The sequence below is a fragment of the Melopsittacus undulatus genome, chromosome 7 (assembly GCF_012275295.1).
Source record: "Melopsittacus undulatus isolate bMelUnd1 chromosome 7, bMelUnd1.mat.Z, whole genome shotgun sequence".
Classification (NCBI taxonomy): domain Eukaryota; kingdom Metazoa; phylum Chordata; class Aves; order Psittaciformes; family Psittaculidae; genus Melopsittacus; species Melopsittacus undulatus.
The window spans coordinates 33,892,147-33,914,008 of NC_047533.1; the positions used below are offsets into that span (position 1 = coordinate 33,892,147).

At 38.6% G+C, this 21,862-nt stretch overlaps 2 protein-coding genes across 4 annotated transcripts in view; one reads left to right on the plus strand and one right to left on the minus strand.

The window, feature by feature from the left end:
- Positions 1–8,467, minus strand: part of PRIMPOL (primase and DNA directed polymerase) — a 15,856-nt gene extending 7,389 nt beyond the window's left edge. Inside the window, exons 1-5 of the mRNA XM_005149035.3 lie at positions 8,419–8,467; positions 4,362–4,546; positions 3,255–3,346; positions 2,180–2,321; positions 1,323–1,470 (exon numbers count right to left, since the gene is read on the minus strand). Coding sequence (XP_005149092.3) covers positions 1,323–1,470; positions 2,180–2,321; positions 3,255–3,346; positions 4,362–4,546; positions 8,419–8,461 — 610 coding nt within the window. The 5' untranslated portion in view covers positions 8,462–8,467. The remainder of the gene's footprint in view (positions 1–1,322; positions 1,471–2,179; positions 2,322–3,254; positions 3,347–4,361; positions 4,547–8,418) is intronic.
- Positions 8,468–8,500: 33 nt separating this feature from the next.
- Positions 8,501–21,170, plus strand: CASP3 (caspase 3). Of its 3 annotated transcripts, XM_031049000.2 has the most exons (9): positions 8,537–8,572; positions 9,603–9,760; positions 11,468–11,605; positions 12,701–12,796; positions 15,424–15,548; positions 16,037–16,165; positions 18,091–18,266; positions 18,739–18,856; positions 19,741–20,091. In XM_031049000.2, the coding sequence occupies exons 4-9, from the start codon at positions 12,720–12,722 to the stop codon at positions 19,965–19,967; spliced, it is 852 nt and encodes a 283-aa protein (XP_030904860.1). In that variant the 5' UTR covers positions 8,537–8,572; positions 9,603–9,760; positions 11,468–11,605; positions 12,701–12,719; the 3' UTR covers positions 19,968–20,091. The 3 variants fall into 3 exon arrangements, with proteins under 3 accessions (XP_030904859.1, XP_005149203.1, XP_030904860.1); XM_031048999.2 differs by lacking the exon at positions 9,603–9,760 and having other exon boundaries at positions 8,501–8,572; XM_005149146.3 differs by lacking the exon at positions 9,603–9,760 and having other exon boundaries at positions 8,509–8,614; positions 19,741–21,170.
- The last annotated feature ends 692 nt before the right edge of the window (positions 21,171–21,862 follow it).

Sequence of the window (21,862 nt, forward strand, 5' to 3'; positions counted from 1 at the left end):
GTTCCCATGCAAACATTCTGCAGAACAGCCAAGCTGGAAGTGGCTGGAGTCTGGGGTCTCTTTTCCCACCTTCTTGATTTAAAAGGAAAATATTACATCTTTGACCAGCCCAGAGTACAGAACAGCTCTGGTTCATGACTGACAAACCCATGTTTGGCAAGAAATTTACTAAACTTTGTTAAATGTAAGAAAATAAACAATTGTGGATATCATACAAATACAATCTTCCCCTTTGCACTTTTACTACTGAGAATGGAGAGACCTAAGAAGTGAGGTGTCTGACACTTTCTACCACTGACAGTATTTTGTTTTTTTATATGTAAATTCATTGATCTCTACAGTATCTCTTATACTTTCTCACATGAGCTATGAACTCAGTCCCTGTATTTTAACTCTAACTAGTAACTAATTCCAATTATATACTAAATGGTTTTAATCATATTTAATATTAAGCCTATGCACTTTGTGCATGTCTCCTGACATTAAATGCTTATGAAACAATATAATCCAAGATGTGGTAGACAATATCCTAGTTTATCCCACATAAATACCACTAACTGATCTTAAATATTTATTAGAACACATTGATTAATTTAAAAAAAGATAACTCTTCAATGTGTCTAAAAAATATATTATCCCTTTTAAGTCTAATATTAGACAAAATCTTTCAGATTTTGTATATTTTCCTATAGATTCTGGGAAATTACTTTATAAAGTTATCTGCCTTTTCAGGTTTTTACTACAGCAAAGGCAAAGGCAGAACGTGAACACACAATCTCTGTATTTTAAGGCTGACAGTAAACATGACAAAGCCACATCACAGTGGAGGCACATAACACTTAACTAATGGGCCAGAATAAACAGTTCAAGCATTTACTGAAAGAACAGACTAATACGGTTTACTTAACAAGATCGCAGGTTAAAATTGCTGTCATACCAAATTATTTATTAACCATGTATTATTGAAGAGTTTTATAGTGGCAGAGGAGTTTAGGACTATACTTTTGAACTAAAAATTACAGTAATCCCATTTAATCTTTGGGGTTTGTAGCTGTTACCACAGTGTCACATAGGAAATAACTGCTCTGTGTCAACTTGGGACTGGCAGCCAATATTATAAGCAACCACAAATGCTAATTGTAGAAACACTAAGTAGAAGATGAGTTGAGAAATAATGAAATAGAAATCATTAGTAATTTCTGCTGGGAATAGGTATTTGTTTCCACATATAATTCCATTAAATATTCAAATGTGAGAAGGCACTGTACAAAGTCAAAACTTCACTTGTTACTTCTAGGTGTAAGAGAAAAGAACACACTTACCAACATGAATATTATCCTTAAATACAGCTTTTTGGGGTAGGAATATTAAGTGTCGACTAAATTTTTCATCAGTACTCGAATCTAAATTCAAGACATCTTCCTCTGAACAATTTACACCATAAAGTTCTTTTAATTTTTCACTGACAAGCTGAAATTACAAACATTAATTATGCTATTTTCTCTAGCATTTTTAACAGTAGCATCTACAAAACCTAACACAAATGCAAACTCTACATCTTTTTTCCCCACTTTATTTTTCTCATTTTGAGCACACAATTAATTCAAACTAGCTCATAACTCATAGCAAATTTTAATCAAATTTGACATAGATTGTATTTACTGAAATAAACAAGTCATTAAATATACTAACAGTGATAAGCTGAGCAGATTTTCAGTTTTTCAGGTCAAAGTCTAATTTAGTGGCTTATATATATGACTGAATATGATATATGACTGTATCAGCTGGCCAAATAAATGAGCAGAGGAGTATATGAATGAAACGTTTATCAATGCTACTCTGAAAAATACTTAACATTCCTTCAGTTTTACAGCTTTGAAGTGGCGTAGCACGTAAAACAATCTGCAAAAGTAAGCTTATATCAGTAAACCTGCACAGCACTGTACAGTGAATACAATTATTCCAAAAAATATCATTCTCTATTTTTCACTTTCACTTAAAGAGAGCTTTTGCTTTCATTAAAACAGTACTTTTTACTTAATTAAAGATAACCACTAGGTCTACAATGCCTTTTCTTTTTGCTAAAGAATAACGAAGATAAAGTGGTGAATACTTTGGTTTCATATTAAATCAGTAATGAATTCACAATAATCTACAACATGACTTTGTTCCAATTTACCTCAATTAACTTTGTGACCATACTCTTGCCATCTGCATCAGGATTTGCTGATTTGTAGAACTCCAAATCAAAATAAAGTTTGCAAGGATCTTTTTCAGGAATTACTTCATAGCAGTGCATAAGACTTGTTTTATAACCTTTGCTAAGGAAAAACAAAAGCAAATCACAACCTCGCAAGATAAGCATTACACATACTTATCAGCTGCAAATAAGGATCCCACAACATTCTTTCATTTTTCAGTCTATCACCTATATTAAAAAAGAACCAACATAGCAACCGTATAATCCTTTGAAAAAAAACTGTAACTAACTTCAGCATCAAGTTTCAACAAAGACATTTGTCTGGCCTAGAATTTAATTTGTATTTTCCTCCCCACAACCCAAGCCTTATCATACATACTGTCAAAAGAAATGCTGTTGAGACCTTAAGGAATGACAGAAAGAAAATGCTTAAAATTCAGAATTAAAACTTAGTAAGTTATCACTGAGATTACAGACTTTTTCCACCTAAATTAAAAATGTAATTTTAAATAAAGAAAAAAAAGCTTATTTTTTCATATAAAAATTGACTCTTAGATTTCTTTTACTTCAGAACCAAATGTTTTATTGTAAAACAAATAAAAGGAAAAGATAGTTTAGTATGTAAAGGAATTGCCAATACTTGAAACTACTGAACACAAACACAAATCCACAAACCGGTAACTACCATTTATATTAACACCCATTTAAATGAAAATATGACTAATCATAGAAATATGTTTGTGTCACTTGTTGGCATGATTCTCTGAGGAAACCTGACAGCAAAAGCAAATCTACTGCTATTAGATTTAAGTTCATTAGACATAGTCCTTAATTCACAGGGAGTAATTGCAGTCTGCATCTTGAAAGTTCAAAGCCAGTAGAGAATAGATTGGTTTGTCCTTCGGAATTTTTCTCCATGTCCAAGATGAAACCTCTGGTACCCATTACAGCTCTGTCAGAGCAGCAGATGGCTACTGAGGATAGCTATCCAGTAAGAGCTATTACTACACTGCTATCTTATAGTAACATCTAGGATACCTTTTCAAATACTCACCTGTAATAAAACCAAAGCTCTTCATATGACGTCACAAGGTAAAACCTCGGTCCACTTTGTGTGCTCTTTTCCAAGGCAAATACATGAACATGCTTTTAAAGTAAAAATATCAAAGTTTTTTTTAATTTAAAGAATCAGTTATAGTTTTCACAAGTTCCTATTAATTTCTTTGGTCAAAGGTTAGCAGATAGTAGGAAACTGTAAGTAGATTATCCTTTTTTCAAGCCAAGTAGCATCTCGTTTTAATCAAGAATATAATTCTGGTTTCAGTTACATAAGCAAAAATGTGAAGCTTTTCTTTGCTCTGTTTTCTCTATAAAATCTTCTTTCTTTCTGATCAGTGGCAAGTGCATTGAACAGAAGGAAGAACAATGTCCTGAAAGGCACAGCTTGCGGACATGATGGCAGCATATGGCTTTATAACAAATATTCTTTAGACTGTATTATTTAAATACAGAAATGGAAAACACAAAAAAAATATTGCCAAGCCAGTGAGAGTGCCTTTTGGAAAGCAGACAGTCAGGATAACTTAAACACCTGAAAAAGTATGAAGAAAAAAACAGTATTTTCTTTAAAAGCAGCAACCAATTTGAAAAGCATTAAATTGAAAACAGAAGATGTGTTTTGCTTAATGTTCATTTGGCTCATTACTTCTTATCACTGAACTTGCTACTCTGATGCCACTGCAGAGCTGTACATTTTTGCTGTCTCTGCTTCCTGATTATCTCTTTTTCTTTCTCAGTTTTTAACTCTTCTTTCTGCTTACTCAATTCTCACTACTTTCCCATTCTCCTGCCAACCCTGATAGCTTGTTCATCTTCAGAAGGAACAAATCACTACAATGGTACCAAAAGCACTTCTACTGCTAGAGGTTAACATCACATACCAATCTGTATGTTAGAAGAGTACTTCTCAGAGGTATCTCCAGTGTAGTATGATCTCTTACAAAGACAATAAAACTACTTGCTGTTTCAGGATTGGGAAGAAGGGGAAAAAAAAAAAGATCTTGCAATCTTATAAAGACCTTATTGCCAAACAGGCTTTTAAGTGAAGCTCAACCTAGAAAGTATCTAAAGAATAGAGACATTTACCAAACAAATAATATACCTCTTTGCAGGTTTTTACATAATTGAAAGCGTCAGCCTGACGACAAAATATTTTCCAAACAGGGGATGGCAAAAAGGGTTTGGAGAGTCTTGGCTTATAAACTGGAGGAAGAGGGTTACTTTCATAGTAAGACGCTAGTTCTTCTATTTTCTTCAGTTTTTCTTCCCAGCTTCTCTTCATTTGTCCTGAGGCAATAACAAATAGTCAAATATCTACCAATTTCTGTTTGCAACTCAATTTTAATATATCCTGTAGTTATCACAGCTTTGAATTCTAGTTTTGTTTAACGTTATTTATTTATTGAGAGTAGCCAATATTCCAAATCAACACCTAATCTTCCTTGATATTTATTTTAACATTAAATCTTTCCACACAGTTTTAGAAGTAAGAGAGCTCCATATTAATACTATCAAAGATAAACAACAGAGTAGACACAATAAGGGAAGGTGTAGGAAGCTTCTTTTTTGTTTACATAATAGTATTACATTCCTTCTCAAAAAAATACACAAACCATGTTAACCAGCTACACAGCATCAGTAAGGAGTGAAAAAATACTATTATTTCTGATCAATGGTTGGAAAGACAAATGAGATAATTAATTTGTATAAGTAGCACAGCACTTGAGATTCTGAGAAAAATTAAGGTATTTGACTGTAGCTCTGAGTGCTGTATCTCAAAGTAAAAGATGTGAAATCCAAAATGAGGGCTCCATTCTCCACTGCCAACCTTTGCTACTCATCAGTAATACTGCTTAAAATCTCATGTACTTTCTTGCAAATTTAAGGTAGCAATCTTATCTCTTCTCAAGAAATAGCACCTGATGCAGTAGTGCTTGCTATCTTGCAAACTTTCAACTTCTAGTTCCACAAGTAATCCAAATGTTACGAAGTAATGTAGGAAAGCATAAACACAAGATTAGAATATATATAATTATTTGCAAGTTTAATTGACTTGATTTTTTTTTCTGGAAAATTCATTGCCCCTCTGAACACTTGCAAAGGGTAAAGAGCATTGTTAAGAAACTGTGAAACAGAGAAAGAGAGGCAAGAAGTAACAAAGATGAAGGGGTATCTTTTAGTTTTGCCCTGCAATAACTACTTGGTTCTTGTAACAACTTCACACTTGCAATGAAAGATAAAAACGAGACAAACATGACACTGACCCTGCTCAAAAGTATTCAAATGTTTAACAAGCTGAATACACAAGGTGAGTTTGAGTATTTAAATATTCTTGTGGGCCCTGAAGCTCAAATTTTACATCCTCTGAATGCCCCTTCAAGTTTTCCACAATAAAGGTTCCTACATTTCTGACCACTGCACATCTAAGCTTGTCTGTCTTTTGATATTTTAGTGCCTATGTCAAGTCTAAGTAACACAATGCTTTTTTTCTAACTGGGCTCAAACATATTATCTCTGCAGACCTTGCCAGTCTCCTGCCCCATGAATTTCCTCCACTTCCTTTTCATGCAATTAGTTTCTTCTTTGGGAATGAAAAATGAAATTATAGACATTAATCAGCAATTCTCATAAGTGCTAGCAGAACCCTCAGATTCATTTTTGTGCTGTTGGTTCTGCTGTAAATTAATTGGGTGCAAAAGATTTTCCCACACGGTGGCCATTAAAAAGAAGGAAAACAAAGGAGAATTTCCATAATTCTCCATTAATTTTAAACTTCCTAGTTAAATCAGGACATACTTTTGCAGACACATTTCTGAGTGGATATCTGAACCTGGGAGAAGGCTGGTAACCCCTACCTTAAACTGAGATCTATCACTGGGCTTGCAGTCCAAACATTCTCAGATTCTCAGCAGTCCAATATATCTTTCCAAGGTAATTTCATCTATACCTAATACATGTATTTAGAGCATGTGCAATTTACCCTTACAGACTAAGTGGAACACAAAGTAGCCTTCTGAGTTTACTGGGAAATTCCTACTTCATCCTCCTCTCTTCTGTCCCACCAGAAGTAAGGGGAGTGCTTATTTTCACTCTGCTTGCCAGAAAGAAATGCCATCACTGACACATTTGGACTTCAGTGTTTCTGACTCAGCAGGATATTTGCATAAAGTCCCTGGGAAAATGTGTCTCCTGGGAGATGACTTAAAGAACTTGTTATTTCATTTTCCTTTTTTGAGGGAAGAAGTGATGGTGTCAGCAGACATCTTGTGTTTTGATACCTTAGATGACAGGGGAGTTTTTTGGTTGTTTGGGTTTTTTTGGACAGATGGACTTTCCATTTCAGAAATCATTATCTGCTCCCTCATGCTATGGGAGAAAGACAAATGCACTTTGTATGTGTCCCTGCATTGTAGTAATAAAAACAACACCACAGAAAACACATACACACACCCCCAAAAACCCAAACAACCTATGCTAAAAAATCTGTAATGATTATGACAAAACACACTATCCACAGCTGCTGAGAAATGAAGCTTAAATACTCTAGTCAACTGCTACTCAAAATAACATGATTACATGGGTGTCTTGGCCAGTATGTATGATGCAACATCAGCTACAGATTTCAGCCTTAGAATAATATACTAAATAACTCTCCTCAGTGCTAAATTTCTTAATGTTACTGGAAGTTAGTTCAGTTATGGTGAGCTAAACTGTGGCATACTGAAATGTACTACTCATTTTTCCTACACAGTAACAAGGAGCATCAAATTTTCACCTTGAGCTTCTAATAGAAGTAGCTTCTACAATTCAGATTTGAGGAATTTTGTGCAAAATGCAGGCTATTACATCTTGTGATAAGACCTCAAAAAGTAGCCTAATGCCTGCTCAGAGAAGCTGGAGAACTTAAGTTTCTCATGTTAAACGTACTCTGATCCTGCAATCAAAGGTCAATGTACAAATACGAAACTAACTGACCTGAAAGCTGATAAGAAAGCGGTTGTGTAAGGTTGAATGGCAGGGCAGTGGGATGCTACCAGGCAGGTATACTCAGACTACATCTGTCAATGGGTTCTGTGATTTCCAAGCTTCCACCATGAGGTGGTGGGAGAAAAACCCTACAGTAAGTGGGAAGTGCTGCTCTGATACTGTCCAGTACATCCATGCTTTTCCAGCTCACTGAAATCTGATAGCTCATTTGTTAATCATCCCCATGAACTACTCAAGATGGAGATTATCTTTCTAAACGCACATTCCGTCAGAAAAGCAGATGTTTTTCAGCACATAGAAGTACAACAATAGACCTAAAGTAACAGGGTTTGGGTTACACAAAGTCAAATGTTACAGCATTAAGTGCAGCTGTAACAAACAGGCTCAGCATTTGCACTCATGGGAGCCTCGCATGGGTACTCCTGGGTGTGTGGTGTAGGGGGAGTCTGGGTGGGATGGCAGCTGAAGGGATAATCATAAGCTGAAGGTTCATCATAAATTATCACAGAATGGTCCTTAAAGATCATCCAGTTCCAACCCCACTGCCACAGGAATACGTTCCATCAGACCAAAGCTCCATTCAACCTTGTCTTGCACACTGCAAAGGATGGAGCATTTACCACTTATCTGGGCAACTGGTCTAGTGCCTCACCACCCTCACAGTAAAGAACTTCTTATATGTAACCTGAACTTCCCCTGTTTAGGTTTAAACCCATTACCCCTTATCCTATCACCGCAGTCCCTGATGAAGAGTCACTCTCTGGCATCCTTGTAGGCCCCCTTCAGATACTGGAAGGCTGCTACGAGGTCTCTATGCAGCCTTCTCTTCTCCGAGCTGTTAATCCAAATCTACCCAATCCACATCTAACGCCATTCCCCTTCTTCTAACCTCACATGCCCTTTCCCGTTATGTTTCCCCGCTATGATCGGGCACACCGATGGGCCCGGCCAGGCGCTGGGGCGGCGGGAGTCCCAGCCCGGCAAGCCGAGGCGGGAGAGGAGGCGGAAGCCCGCGCGCCTCTTCAGCCATGGCGCTCGGCTCGGCCGCAAACCACTTGCTCTCTTCAGAGCCGGAGCCACCCCACACGGAAGGGGCAGCCCCGGGAGAAGAAAGGGAGATACGTGAGAAAGGGGAGATACAGTGAAGGCAATCCCTGCAAACACCGACTCACCATCACGACCCGCACGCCCCCGCCACCAGCCCCCAGCCGACATGACAGCCCTCTGGGGCAGGCCCCCGCCCCGCGCGGGGAGGAGCCACACGGGCAGAGGGGCAGCCACTGCCAACGGCAGCCCTCGCGCCTCATCGCATTCTGCGGAAACCAGGTGAGAGCGCAGTGCCGGTGGAGCAGGTTGGCAGCAGCTGAGGTGGGTGGCGGCGGGGACGGTGGCTGGGTCGAAAAGAGGTGCTGTAGGGTCGGGGAGGGCTAGCGCCCGTGAGTGGCGTGTCTGTGGCTCTCCAGTCCGAGGGGCCTCGGTCTGGCGGAGCCCCCCTTGCTTCGGCCGCAGGGAGCGGGCTGAGGGGAGCCGGCGCCTCTTCACCAGCCGGGCCGGAGAAGAGCTGTGGCTCGCCCGAGGTGGGGCTGGCCCGGCTGGGAGCGCCGCCTGCCCGCTCCCCGCGGGCTCCCGCCACGGTGGCCCGGCAGGCCGGTGCCCGTTGCGGGCGGATGTTGTCCTTCCGCCTGAGGTAGCGCCCTGCCTACGGCCGCGACGGGGGACACCGGCTGCGGTGCCGCGCCAGCACACTGCGCTTTGCGGCCTCCCCCTCCGCGGCCGGGGACTCAGCTGCTGCTTTTCCAGAAGCTTAAGACGGGCAGTTTGCTCATTTAAGCTTGTTTTTGTGGAGAAGCTGCCTAAACAAAGGGGAAGGGGGGCGGGGAGAGGAGCTTTAATTTTAAACTGGTTTCCGGTGGCCTTGCGTTACACTGTTAACTAACTGGAAACACAGGGTCCAAACGTGCAGTTGGATCCACCAAGTTAAAGCTTTGGAGATAAGCGGTTAAAACTCATCTAGACAACAGCTCTGTCTGACAAAGAGTGAGTGTGCGGCAGCTGGGAGAGTGAGGGTCATAGGGGCGGTGGAGTGGAGAGGGCCGTGTCCGAGGTCTGTTGTGTCCTGTCCCCTGCTTGGGTAAAGGATAGCTGTGATCTTTTACCTTTCAACACATAATTCTCTCCTTTAATTATCTACCAGTCATTATTTGGCAGATTTGAAAATAACACACCGTGTCGTTAGCACTAAAGAGCCTGGCAAGGCTATATCTGTTGTGGTGCTGTGTTTAATAGGTATGGGTGAATTAATAAGCAAAGCACCCATCTATTCTCAGAGTGATTTTAGGTCCTGCTGATTTTGCAGATAAGTGCTGACTGGTTTTGGAAAATCAGATTACTGGCCCGGTCTCAGTGCCTCCCGACAGCCACAGCCAGACCAGAAATACTGTGAAGGCATACATACTGTCAGTGCTTCATCTGTGACAGCAGTATTTAACAGGGGAATAACGCCACACAGAAAACGTAATGGTGTATTTGAAATTTTCTTAGTTGTTGGGGGGTTTTATGTCAGCTTCTATGTTTTCCTTCCATTATTAGTTAGATAATTATTTGTTACCATTATACATCATAGAATGGAAAATTCTTAAACTGCCTGTCTGCTTTAGTATCCTAATGTGCCATGTATGTATTTATGTACATAAAATACTTTATTTGAATGCATAGCATTTTCTCTTACAGTCATGTGAGGTGGAAAACTGCCCATTTCTAATCTTTAAGGACATGATTACAATGCTGCTTTCTGTTTTGGACATGTATTTTAATACTGCTGCAATCGTTGCTTTGTAGCAGCTGGCATATACTGAACATGTGTTGTCTTGAGTCCTGTGGTTTGCATATTTCAAGATACAGTGGGTAACTAGAGCAAATTCAGTTATTTGCTTCCTTCCCTGTCTGAGAATCTTTGGTATTATTTTTATCACTGTATCATTATTTTTCTTGTGTCTTCGTAAAGAAACCTGATGGTTCTTATGGTGGTGGTGAGACATGATGATGTTAATTTATTTTCATTAGGTCCAGGTAAATCCAGGCTGACATGTAATAAAAACATTTTTTTATTAAGCTAAACTTTAAGATAAAATCATAACAAAGAGTAGAATAACAATTTAACATTACATTTTTAATTGCTTTGTCCCAGTCTTCAGCCCCATCCCTAACGGCATGAGATCATCCTCTATAGGGAAATGTGTATTCTGCTTGACAGAACATGACATCACTGCATTACCTAAACCAAGATGAGGCAATTCTTAGTAGTCTGTTAGAATCAGCACCATGCTCCAGAGAGCATTGCTGTTACTCTGACTAGTGCTTTAGAGCAGAAAACATAACTGCTAGTTAAAACATACATTTGAGTGCCTAGCAACAAAACGGATCTCTCTTTGTGGATGTCTTTTTTTCTTTAAAAAAGTGTAGGTGAACTGGTGCTCAGAAATCGATGGATATTAAAGATGAGTTACAGATTCTGTTCTGAAGATAAAGCGTGCGTATTTAAAATACCTAATGTATTATACTCAATTTTTTTCACTATCTCTCTAGTTTTTGTAAAGACTCTTAGACAAGCTGTGTTTTACATTGTTCAGAAACAAAGTGCTGTAGTTCATTGTGGGGTTTGCTAGCTACTTCAAATTTCATTTTTCTTTGGGATTGGATGAAGGACAACAGTTCTAGAGGTTTAAGTTTTAAGGTTACAAAAGGTTTGAGGAGATAAGTCTCAATTTAGGTCACTTAATATTGAAGATCTTTCTTATTGTTTGCAGCATGCAACATTTGTGTTACAGAAGCATTCATGTCCCATTTTATTAGGTTTCCATTTTGCCTACTTAAGCCTGCTGCTGTTCAGCAGTGTGATTCCCACTTCTTACTGAAACAAGTCCCTAATGGAATGCAACAGTTTGGTTGGATCTTCAACTGATGTGAACCAAAGGCAGCCTAATGATCCACTTACCTCCCTGAGAATTCCAGGGTCTTACCTGTTGGATAGAATTGTTAGCTTTCCCTGTACTTCACCTTAGATACTTTCTCTAAGTAGTCATTGGTAGCCCAGTTGGCAAGTGACTGCATAGTACTTTGTTGCTGGTGGGGGTTAAAAGCCATGAAAAATGTAACGCAATAAGCTCTTCTAGAAATTTAATTTCTTAAATATCAAGCTTATTTAATACTTTTGTCATTTAGTTTTCAGGGAATTTTCCTGTGTGCTGCTAATTTATGTGATAACAGTTCTTAAGTCTGGAATAATTTTGTGAGCAAGAAGATATCTTATTTACATCAGTGCTCCAAGATACAAGGACGTAGCATTCAGAGTAACTAGATGTAAGTAAATGCCTTATTGTAAGAACCAAAGAAAGATGGGTATACATACCATTAATATATCTGCTAAGTGAATATCTTTTAAGTTATTGCATTGTAGTACCTTGCTTGTTTCTTCAGGTCTGACCATGTATTTCACTTCCAGGTATTTATTACTTTCTCCTCTCTGGCTATTTAACTTTATGATGCTTAATCCTTTTATGAGTCCTGAGTTAAAGGTTACTTGTGGTAATGTGTTCCATGGGTGCACATAGAGTAATTGAGAGGGAGGTTTATTGCATTTAAATTGATTTCTGGCTTGGTATCAATGATCATTTCTTGTCCTGTGTTCTGATTAATAGTAAATAGCAGCCCACAGCACAGAGTTGATTTCATCAGCTATTTAAAGTTGTGTTGTTGTGGGTTTGCTATTTGTGTTGCAGTTGCCTTCACATGGGTTTATGTTATTTATGTTGCAGTTGCCTTTACATACACCAATTAGGATTGGATCTAGTGATGTTTCAGTTGAAACTGAATGCAGAGAAATTATTTATTTCTCAAGATACTATGACCCGAAATCCAGTCTTCTATGTTAGTCTTTGTATGCTTCCAATAAATTTCATTGATTGGCTTTGGATCTCAATTTCTGTCTTATTGATGTGGAACAATCTATAAATGACATAACAGTCACAATACTAAAATGATACTGATGCATGTAGGGACATTACAATATTCTAAAGATTTTTTTTTTTCAATTTGTCTCTTATCCTGCTTTTCTTAGGCATTTTTAATGATTTGGTTACAGGGATCTGCAGGCTGTTTCTCCCAGACTTACTGTAGAATGCAGTAATTTAGAACAATATTTCATGTTCTTATTTCAAGTATAAGATATGTGGGGATACTCAGAAATGCTGGGGTTTTTTTTTGCCTGCCAATACTAATACTCCTAGGCTAAAGTTATTCTGTGTGTATATCCCCTTTTAACATTAGTGTGTTCCCCAATTCTAAAGAGTTGCTTTCTGATTGTGTAAGGCTTTAAAGAAACCAAACAAAAATCTAAAGGTAGCATTTCATATGAGTATTAGCTATCATATATTTCTATTTTCTTGTGTTTTCAAGCTGAAAATTGAGAGCCATTATGGCAGACACAGGAAGTGGCCCACAGTCAGGGGAGGATCTGGCAGATGCAAAATCTATTCCTAGAGGTTCCAAAGGGTAAGTGAGCTACTTCTGGTTTAAGTCTTCACTTTAATTCTTGAGGAATCAGGTGCTGTAACAGAAGGCAAGAGCCATAGAAGTAGTGCTAAAAGGAAAAGTTTCAATTATGGTAAATGATAATAATCATAAATAACTATTAGAAGAGTTTTACTACTTTTGAAAATTACACAGTCTCTAACAGGCCACATGTACGTGCAAGGAACTAAAAAGCAACACCTGAGGTGCAGTTAGACTTAGCTTAACAGTATTGTCAAGTGGTTATCTGCTCTGAAAAACAGACTTCTCTATCTCACCCTGAGCTAAATGTTCACCTCTTTCCTTGAACTGCTTCTAGAGCTTACCGGAGCCAGTGGCAGACAGTTCAGCTGCTTGAACTGACCTGCTGGAGGGTTTTATGTGCAGAAGCACAAGTGCAAGAGGAACTTACAGGGGTGGAAGGAAGGAAAGGCAGGCCTGTTCTTCCTGGTTGTTACGCTGGTATCAGATTGCACTCTCTAGGAACTTAGTATTTTAGTGAAAAATAGATTTAAGAGCATTACAGACTTCTTATTTGTAGGATACCCATATGCTTAAATGAGAAAATCCTTACTGACCTCAGCATATATGGACTGAGTAAAATTAACAAACGTTGAAGTCATGAGTGGTGGTATAGTTGGTGTGCTCATTAACGTAGAATTACAACTGCATATAGAGTCTTGGTCTTTCTAGGTTTTGAATATTTACTTGTGAAAATTAAATGAGGAAATGACCTTTGGTTAGAATTCAGAATAGATTTACAATCTCAGAGCTCATCTTGCTCCTAGTACAGAGCTTTCAAAAGATAGTAGTAAAAAAAAAACACACTGATTTCTTGTTGGTATAGTAGTTGGTTTCCTTAAACTGATTTTTCATGCTCTGCTATGTAGAGGCATTATCATTTTAGACATAGTTCTTCCTTGAGTCTTTAAAGTTTAAACTTGTAACAAGTTTCACAGAAGATTAATACAACTACAAATGTCTCTTCTCCTCTCCTCCACACCCACAATTATTTGTGTATGTTCATTTTCCTGAACTTGAAACAAAAGGTTTATTTGGGAACATAACAAGCAGTTTTATTTATTTTAATCTCTGGGCAAGTACAGTCTTCACTAGTCTTAAATCGGATCTAACAACTTATTTCACAGACATAGCTTAGAATCATAGAATCACAGAATGGTTTGGGTTGGAAGGGAGTTTAAAGATCATCCAGTTCCAACCCCCCTGCCACAAGCCTGGACATCTTCCACTAGATCAGGTGGCTTAAAGCCCTGTCCAGTCTGGCCTTGAACACTGCTGGGGATGGGGCATCCAACTTCTCTGGGTGACTTGTTCCAGTGTCTCACCACCCTCACAGTAAAGAATTTCTTCTCTATATCTAGAATCATAGAATAGTTAGGGTTATAAAGGACCTTAAGATCATCTAATTCCAATCTCTCTGCCACAAGCAGGGACACTTTCTGCTAGACCAGGTTGCTCAAAGCCCTGTCCAGCTTGACCTTCCAACTTCAGGGGATGTGGCACCCACAGCTTCTCTGGGCAGCCTGTTCCAGTGTCTCTGGTGTAAGGAAAATTTTCATCCTTACATCTAGAATCATAGAATGACAGTATGGTTAAGGTTGGAAAGGACCTTAAGATCACCTAGTTCCAACCCCCCTGCCATGGGCAGGAACACCTCACACCAGACCATGTCACCCAAGGCTCTGTCCAGTCTGGCCTTGAACACTGCCAGGGATGGAGCATTTACCACTTCTTTTGGGCAACTGTTCCAGTGTCTCACCACCCTCACAGTAAAGGGTTTCTTCCTAATACCTAATCAAAGTCTATCCTCTTTTATCTTAACCCATTTCACCTGTCCTATCCCTCCATGTCCTATTAAAAAGTCCCTCTCAAGCCTACTTGTAGCCCCCTGTAGATACTGGAAGGCTGATCTAAATCTCTCCAGAGCCTTTTCTTCTCTAGGCTGAACAAGCTCAACTCTTTCAGCATGTCCTCATATGAGGAGTGCTCCAGCACACTGAGCATCTTCATGGCCTTTCTCTGGACCTGCATGAACAGATCCTTGTCTTTCTTATGCTGAGTGCCCTGTAGCTGGATGCAGTACTCCAGGTAGAGTCTCACTAGAGTGGAGTAGAGGGGAAGAATCACCTCCTTCAGCCTGCTGGTCATGCTTATTTTGATGTAGCCCAGGATGCCATTGGCTTTCTGGGTTTTCTGGGCTTTCTAGCACATGTTGCCAGCTCATGTTCAGTTTTTCATCTGCTAATAGCTCCAAGTCCTTCTCAGGGCTGCTCTGAACCCACTCATCACCCAGCCTGTATACATGTTTGAGATTGCCCTAGTGCAGATGCAGGACCTTAACACTTTGCCTTGTTGAAATTCATGAGGTTTGCATGGGCCCATCTCTCTAGCCTGTCAAGGTTCCTCTGGGTTCCTTTGCCTCTAGAGTAAACACACCACTCAGCTTGGTGTCATTGGCAAACTTGCTGTGGGAACTCCTAGGGAACAAGGATCAAATCTTACCAATTTCATTGGTTTTGGTTATTATTTTGAAACTAGAGAAGGAAGATCAGAAATTAACACCTAAAGTTTGTCTGATTTCTATACAGAAAGAACCTCTCTGCTAGCAAGTCCATGGACTCTGGAATTGTGCCGGACCACAGTTACAGAATGGATTATCCAGAGATGGGGGAATGTGTAATAATAAACAATAAGAACTTCCACAGAAAGACTGGTACTATTTTCAAATTTTAAAGTTTTTTTCCTTAATTTAGATCGATTAGTGGCATGTATTATTCTTCAAAATTAAATATACAGACCAATTTGGATTGCAACCTCAAATTGTTGTGTGAACGGGTGTGATTCATTCTCCCAAAGGTGCATAGAGGGAACACATTAGGGTATAGCAGTAATGGGGGGAATTTGGTAGGAAAGACAAGTCTATCTTACCTTTTAGTCATGATTTCTGTTTTGCAAATAAAATCCTTTTATGTCTTTATTAGTAGATACAAAAAGTAAGGAGTAGATAAATCTACAATAAACATACAGGGAGAGGGAGATAGTGTGCATGTGTAACAGTGCAGTATTTTTTCTGTTAAGAGTGGAGCTGGAATTATGGAATAATGTTCCAGTCTGATACAGGTAGAAGTGAGAAGAATTTGGCTCAATATGACCATGCCATCTATATCATATAAAAAAATAATGCATTCCTCTTATGTGTAGGGATGTCAGCCCGTTCGGGTACAGATGCGGATGCTGCAAGTGTCAGAGAAATTTTTATGAAGTTGGGGTATAAAATAAAGATCAACAATGATCTTTCATGTGTGGAGATTTCTGAACTATTGAAACGTGGTAAGTAGAAATATGTTCGGTATGTGTATTAAATCAACCACTGTTTCCAGCTACATCTGTAGCCCTTGCATCTCTTCTTCCGTGGTTCTTTTAGATAATACTTCACACCTACTGATGATTTATTGCTAAGGATGGAATGTGCATCACAGTTTCTATGTTTGTTCACCTTTGCTGCCTCTTCATCTTTTGTATCATGACTGTTGTCTCCATATCCTTTCTCATCTTCAAAGAAGGCTGGAAAAAAGGCTGAAACTTAAATGCAGACTGATGCATACTCTGGCCCTGGGATCACTGAAGCTCTGTGAGTTGGAAAGCAGCCTGCTTAATTGGGTAGAGGGATTCTGTGCTATATGCTCAGTGGTGTGGCCCAAGATGTGTTCTCATCCGGGGGCTTCTAGTGGAGGGACCAGAACTGCAAATGTGTGGACTGAATTACTCTTAGAGAAACAATTTGTGTTTTGTTTGACTTGTGAAACAGAACACCCTTTTGTCAACTGAGAGCTTCATACTAGTGTTAGTGTTAGTCCTGCTTTGTTTGGACTTGGCTACATCTAGACTAGTAAATTAAACAATGCCTGGAGATATCTGTAGCCCTGGAACCCAGTGTATTTAGTTAACTGTTGCAAGGTTCTCTGGCATGACTGTGGCTGATGCCTACCAGTGCTCTCCCAGACTGTTCCAGGTCACAGTTCAACAGTAAAAATGTTCTAGGGATTATTCGCAACATGCAGTTAGCCTACAACAATTATGTTTGGGTTTGGCTTTTTTTGTTGTTAATGTATTTGCTAACATAGATGTCAGTTCTTTCATGCCAGTTAATGTTTATGTCAGAGAATGCTCCCAGGCATGATTTATTTATTAGTATAGTTGTAGCCAGTCTGTTGACAGTAGCTGAGGGTTCCAAGGCCTCTGTCTTACCTTGGTATAAGGCCTCCAAATAGACAGTGTAAACCACAGACTGCAGCCTAACTAGAGATTCCAAAAAAACAGCCTTTCCTGACTCTTCCAGATGCAGTGCTTGTAGAAATGCCCTAGTGTGCATTGCTTGAGAAAAAACGAAATACTTCATTTTTTTTCCAGAATAGAAATTCAGTGTTTTCGCAAGAAGCTTTTGGGACTATAACCCTTTCCATCTACTCTTGCATCTTCTTGAGTTTCCTGCTCAGAATTCCTTTTGGATCCTTTCTTTTAAAGCATGTTTGTATTTTTTCATACATTTAAAAGAATTGTCTTGATCCTTAAGTACAATCCCCACAATGTCAGGCAACAAAAGACATAAGAGATTATCTGTTCTGTGCTCTTTGTGTACCACAAGATGGGGAAAAAAAATCTATCAGCACTTTATATCAGTCTTAAATGTCTGTAAGTACAAAAATCAGAAGCTTGAAAAATCTTTCTAGACCTTGTTACAGGGCCAAAGTGAAAGAGTGAAGTACTAGTACCTAAGTCTCTGCAGCAGCAACAACTTTCATGGCACATTAATTACCCATGTAATATGAGTAGTTGAAGCATCTCTGATTGGAAGGAGAGATGAGACTTCCCCATCCTTTCCCAAAACTCAGAACTTCCTATCAGTCTGATCCCAGATCATGAGACTGACCATTTCTGCATGAGTGAGGTGTGCCATTCAGACTTTGATACACTGTGGGAACACCGTCTTTGTCTCCTCATGGTGTTTTTGGCCTAATTCTGAGGCCATGTCTTAGAATGTATAGGGTTGGCCTTTAATTTGGGGTTTTCTCTCTCCGGTCTTCTGAATTAAAGTAGGCTGGCTCCTTTTGTTCAAGTAGTGAAAACTGGTTGGAGGTTTCTAAATACAGGAGTTGGTTCTTAAAGGCTTCTGTTGCACAGGAAGCATCAAATGTTCAAAGCTTTTAGGGAATGCAAGAACCTATAACAGTTATCTTTCCTTTTTTTCCTTCAAGTTTCTCAAGAAGATCACAGCAACCGAAGCAGTTTTGTTTGTGTGTTGCTAAGCCATGGTGATGAAGGAGTCATCTATGGTACAGATGGCCCTCTTGAATTGAAAGTACTAACAAGCCTTTTCAGAGGTGACAAGTGCAGAAGTTTAGCAGGAAAACCCAAGCTCTTCTTCATTCAGGTGATGTACAGCTGAACAGTCATCATCAAAACAGCTGAATACTTTAAGAAAAATACTGTTCCCATTAATTATTAGTGCAGATAAATTAATTCTGAAATGGATTTAAATGGAATTACTTTCAGAATAAGATTCTCTTCAGGTTTAGAAGTGGCATTATCTGCCCTATTAGGTAGACAGTACTTGTTATAGCTGAGATTGCATTATCTTAATTCTTTGGATTATGTAAAATCTTTGTAAACACTAGCCCATCTTGTAGTGAGTTTCTGAATACACTATAGAATTAATACCTATCTTAAGCAATCTGTGTAGTTGATTAAATAAATGCTAGTTAGTTTTCTTCTCAGTCTGTCTAATAGAAATGTGACATACAAATTCTTGTTATTTTTGTTTTAATTGGGATATTATCCTTAACATGGCTGTCTTTATTTCTTTGGTTTTTATTTTATTTCCCATTCTTCTTTCCACCAAATAGGCTTGTAGAGGAACAGAATTAGATTCTGGTATTGAGACAGACAGTGGGTCAGAAGAAACAATGTGTCAGAAAATACCTGTAGAAGCAGATTTCCTGTATGCGTATTCCACAGCTCCAGGTGAGAGACTTGCAAATAAATGTTTGTTCCTCAAATATATATGTACAGTCTGTATTGATGTTGTAAATGAGAATTTGCAGTTATATCCAGTCAAGTGGGTGACCACTTGTTCTCTTTCATGTATTTTTCTTCACTCAATCATCCTTTTCTCCCTGATCTGATTTCTTTTTGAAGTAGTTGCTATTCTCAGTTCCTACGAAACAAACCAACCCTGAATGTGCATCTTTCTCACTAGCAAACCTTCAAATGTTCATCTGCTATGAGTTCAGTTAACCCAAGTTGTGAATGTATTTTACAGCAGGAAGTAAAAGGTGCATTGATTCTGAGAGAACAAAACAATCGATCTGTAGATGCATATACAGAAGTAGGTGATAAACATCTACTGCCTATCAACTCTTAATTTTCACTGCAGCTGTAAGCAAAATCAGTAGCGACAGAGCCAGTAGTATGGCCCTTAGTTACCAGCTAGCAGAAACAGGTCTTAGTCTTTAATTCATGCGTGTAGTCCTGAAGGAAGTAACCCTGAAATCCATTTTGCATCTTGGCTCCATCTGTCCTGTCACCTCTCCCTCATACACATGTACTCTATGAAGAAGTAGTAAGTGATTCATAGCTGAGACTGTTGCAGTGGAAGATAGTTTTCACGCCTTTTGATTTTCTACCTACCTTAAGTTTTCTTAGATGGAAAAAAGATGAGAGGATTAGAAAAATCTTTAGAGCTGCAATTCGGGGAGCTCATAAAATCTAAATTTTGATTACTGTTTTTGAGTTTTTATTTTAAAACATGTATTGCTATTGGAAACAGTGCTTTGTTTCCCTAATCATGATCCTGTCCTGTATCAGAAGCTGCTACATCTGATCAGTTTGACATCTCTTTTCCACAGGCTATTACTCCTGGAGGAATGCAGCTGAGGGCTCCTGGTTCATTCAGTCACTTTGTAAAATGCTGAGGGAACATGCAAGGAAACTGGAACTCATGCAGATTTTAACTCGTGTAAATCGCAAAGTAGCAGAGTATGAGTCCTTCTCAACTCAGCGGGATTTTAATGCAAAGAAACAGATTCCATGCATTGTCTCTATGCTTACCAAAGAATTTTACTTCCCTTCATAAAAAAAATCACCTTGTAATTTTTCAGGGCATGTTTTTATCTGTAATTTATATGCAATGTTAGTATGGAATACTGCTTTTAAACCTGAATTACTGTTGACTAGTGTGTGTGTGGCATAATGAACTGTATCAAAGTTAGGTATGTCCGTTATTAGAAGGAAAGCAAGGTATGGCTGTGTTAGGAATGCAAACTTGAGTAGGCAAATTTGGAAGTAGTGCTCTGAGTATCTAAAAAAGTCAGGAAGAGGAGCCTGAAGGAAGATCACTTATCATATGTATTTGGTGCTATATTTCACTTTCCTGAAGGCACAGAGAAAAGAAATAGTTCTTGAAAATAGTTCGGTTTCATATCTTCGCCAAAAGGAAGAAGATTCAGAATATATGTTTACTAATGATGGTAATATGATAGTAGTGTCTTTGTACATTTCTTCTGAACTCAATTCTTAAAGTTTAGGTTATAAACTAACCTAAACTGGTTTTATAACTTAGGCATAAACTATGAAAAGTGGCAGTTTCATTTTTTACATACAGTTAGGAAGCCTGTTCAGAATACAGTCGATTTTTTTGCTGATCATTTTCTATCTCTTTGTACGGAGTATTAGGTAAAGCAATTGTATCAACACAGTAGCTATTTCAAAATAAGTTTTATATTCTGACCTTGAAGCTGAGTGACTAAGGTACCAGTCTTCCAACATTTCCTTTTCTGCAGCTCCCTAAAGGGGGAGCTGTTGGGGCATATTTGGGCCTGTAAGTGTTGGTGCAAAAGGAAGCCTGCATTCTGAACAGGCTGCTTTCCACTTTCTGGTCATAAATAGGAGTGAGTTTGCTTCATGCTGTGTGCCTACCACATTTAACCTGTGTGGAAACCCAGATTTGTGGTAATGGAGAAACTTCACTTCTTAACTCTAGTATCAGATTGAGTAAATGACAAGACAAATAGTAAATTTGTATATCTTGACTCTGAATTTTGTGGAACTGGCTTTTACAAAATTGTAAAACATTTTTATTGATGTTTCAGCTTGCCTCAGTCTTTAAGATAAGAGGAAGACAATGGTAAATGACTCTATGGTGCTTGCGAAAAAGACTTAAAACTAGCATAAATGTTATGTTATTGTTAGCAAATGTTAGCAAATTTGTGCTCAATTCCAGAGGCATTTGGGGTTTTGGGGTTTTTTACTTAAATTAAATACTGTTTCCTAAATTGTATCATGCTTTTCTATGTGTATTATTCGTTTAGGATCTGATGGCTTTTGCAAATTAGTTTTAACTTTAATTATGTCCTTTTTTTCTCAAAATACAACTTCCCTGTTTCTTCTCCATCTGCCTGACCACCTGGAGTTGAAAAGAAGCTGCTTTAAAGCATTGTGTACTCTATAGCAGGTAACAAGAGCTGTGATTGAGACATGTAGGTTCAAAAATTATGCAAAGAGGAAATTTTAAACATCGATGAGTTCTCTGCTGACTGCCTGCTGAATAGGAGGAATCTTTACTCTCTTGTAGAAGTCTTTTCATTAGAAAGTGTTAGCCTATTTTAACTGACTGAAACCTCAGTTGCAGGCAGATTTTATTACCCACACTTCTGTTGAAAAACTAAATAGGGCCCTGTTAAACATACCTAAAAATAACACAAAAAACTATATGTAGGTTTCTTCATGTAGGTTGTGAATTACAGAGAGCAGCTGCACATTTATATGTTGTATATGACTGACAGGACTTCAGTTAATCTATGCCAAAGTAATTGGGAATAGGCATGTTCCTTGAATTCTTAGTTATTTTACAGTGAAAAAGTCTTGTCACAGAGTTTGCTCTTCCCTCAGATTTAATCCTTCTTGATCCTTCTTGGTGCTTTAAAGGATAAATGATTCTACAGCTTCTCCAATAGTATTTAATATACAGGA

What these genes read in the sequence shown, in the direction of transcription:
- CASP3 (XM_031048999.2), top strand. Translation starts at nt 12,720, where the DNA reads ATGGCAGACACAGGAAGTGGCCCACAGTCAGGGGAGGATCTGGCAGAT. An exon ending in GAACTTCCACAGAAAGACTG is followed by an intron (nt 15,549 to 16,036) that starts GTACTATTTTCA and finishes TCTTATGTGTAG; the next exon opens with GGATGTCAGCCCGTTCGGGT. An exon ending in CCAAGCTCTTCTTCATTCAG is followed by an intron (nt 18,267 to 18,738) that starts GTGATGTACAGC and finishes TCCACCAAATAG; the next exon opens with GCTTGTAGAGGAACAGAATT.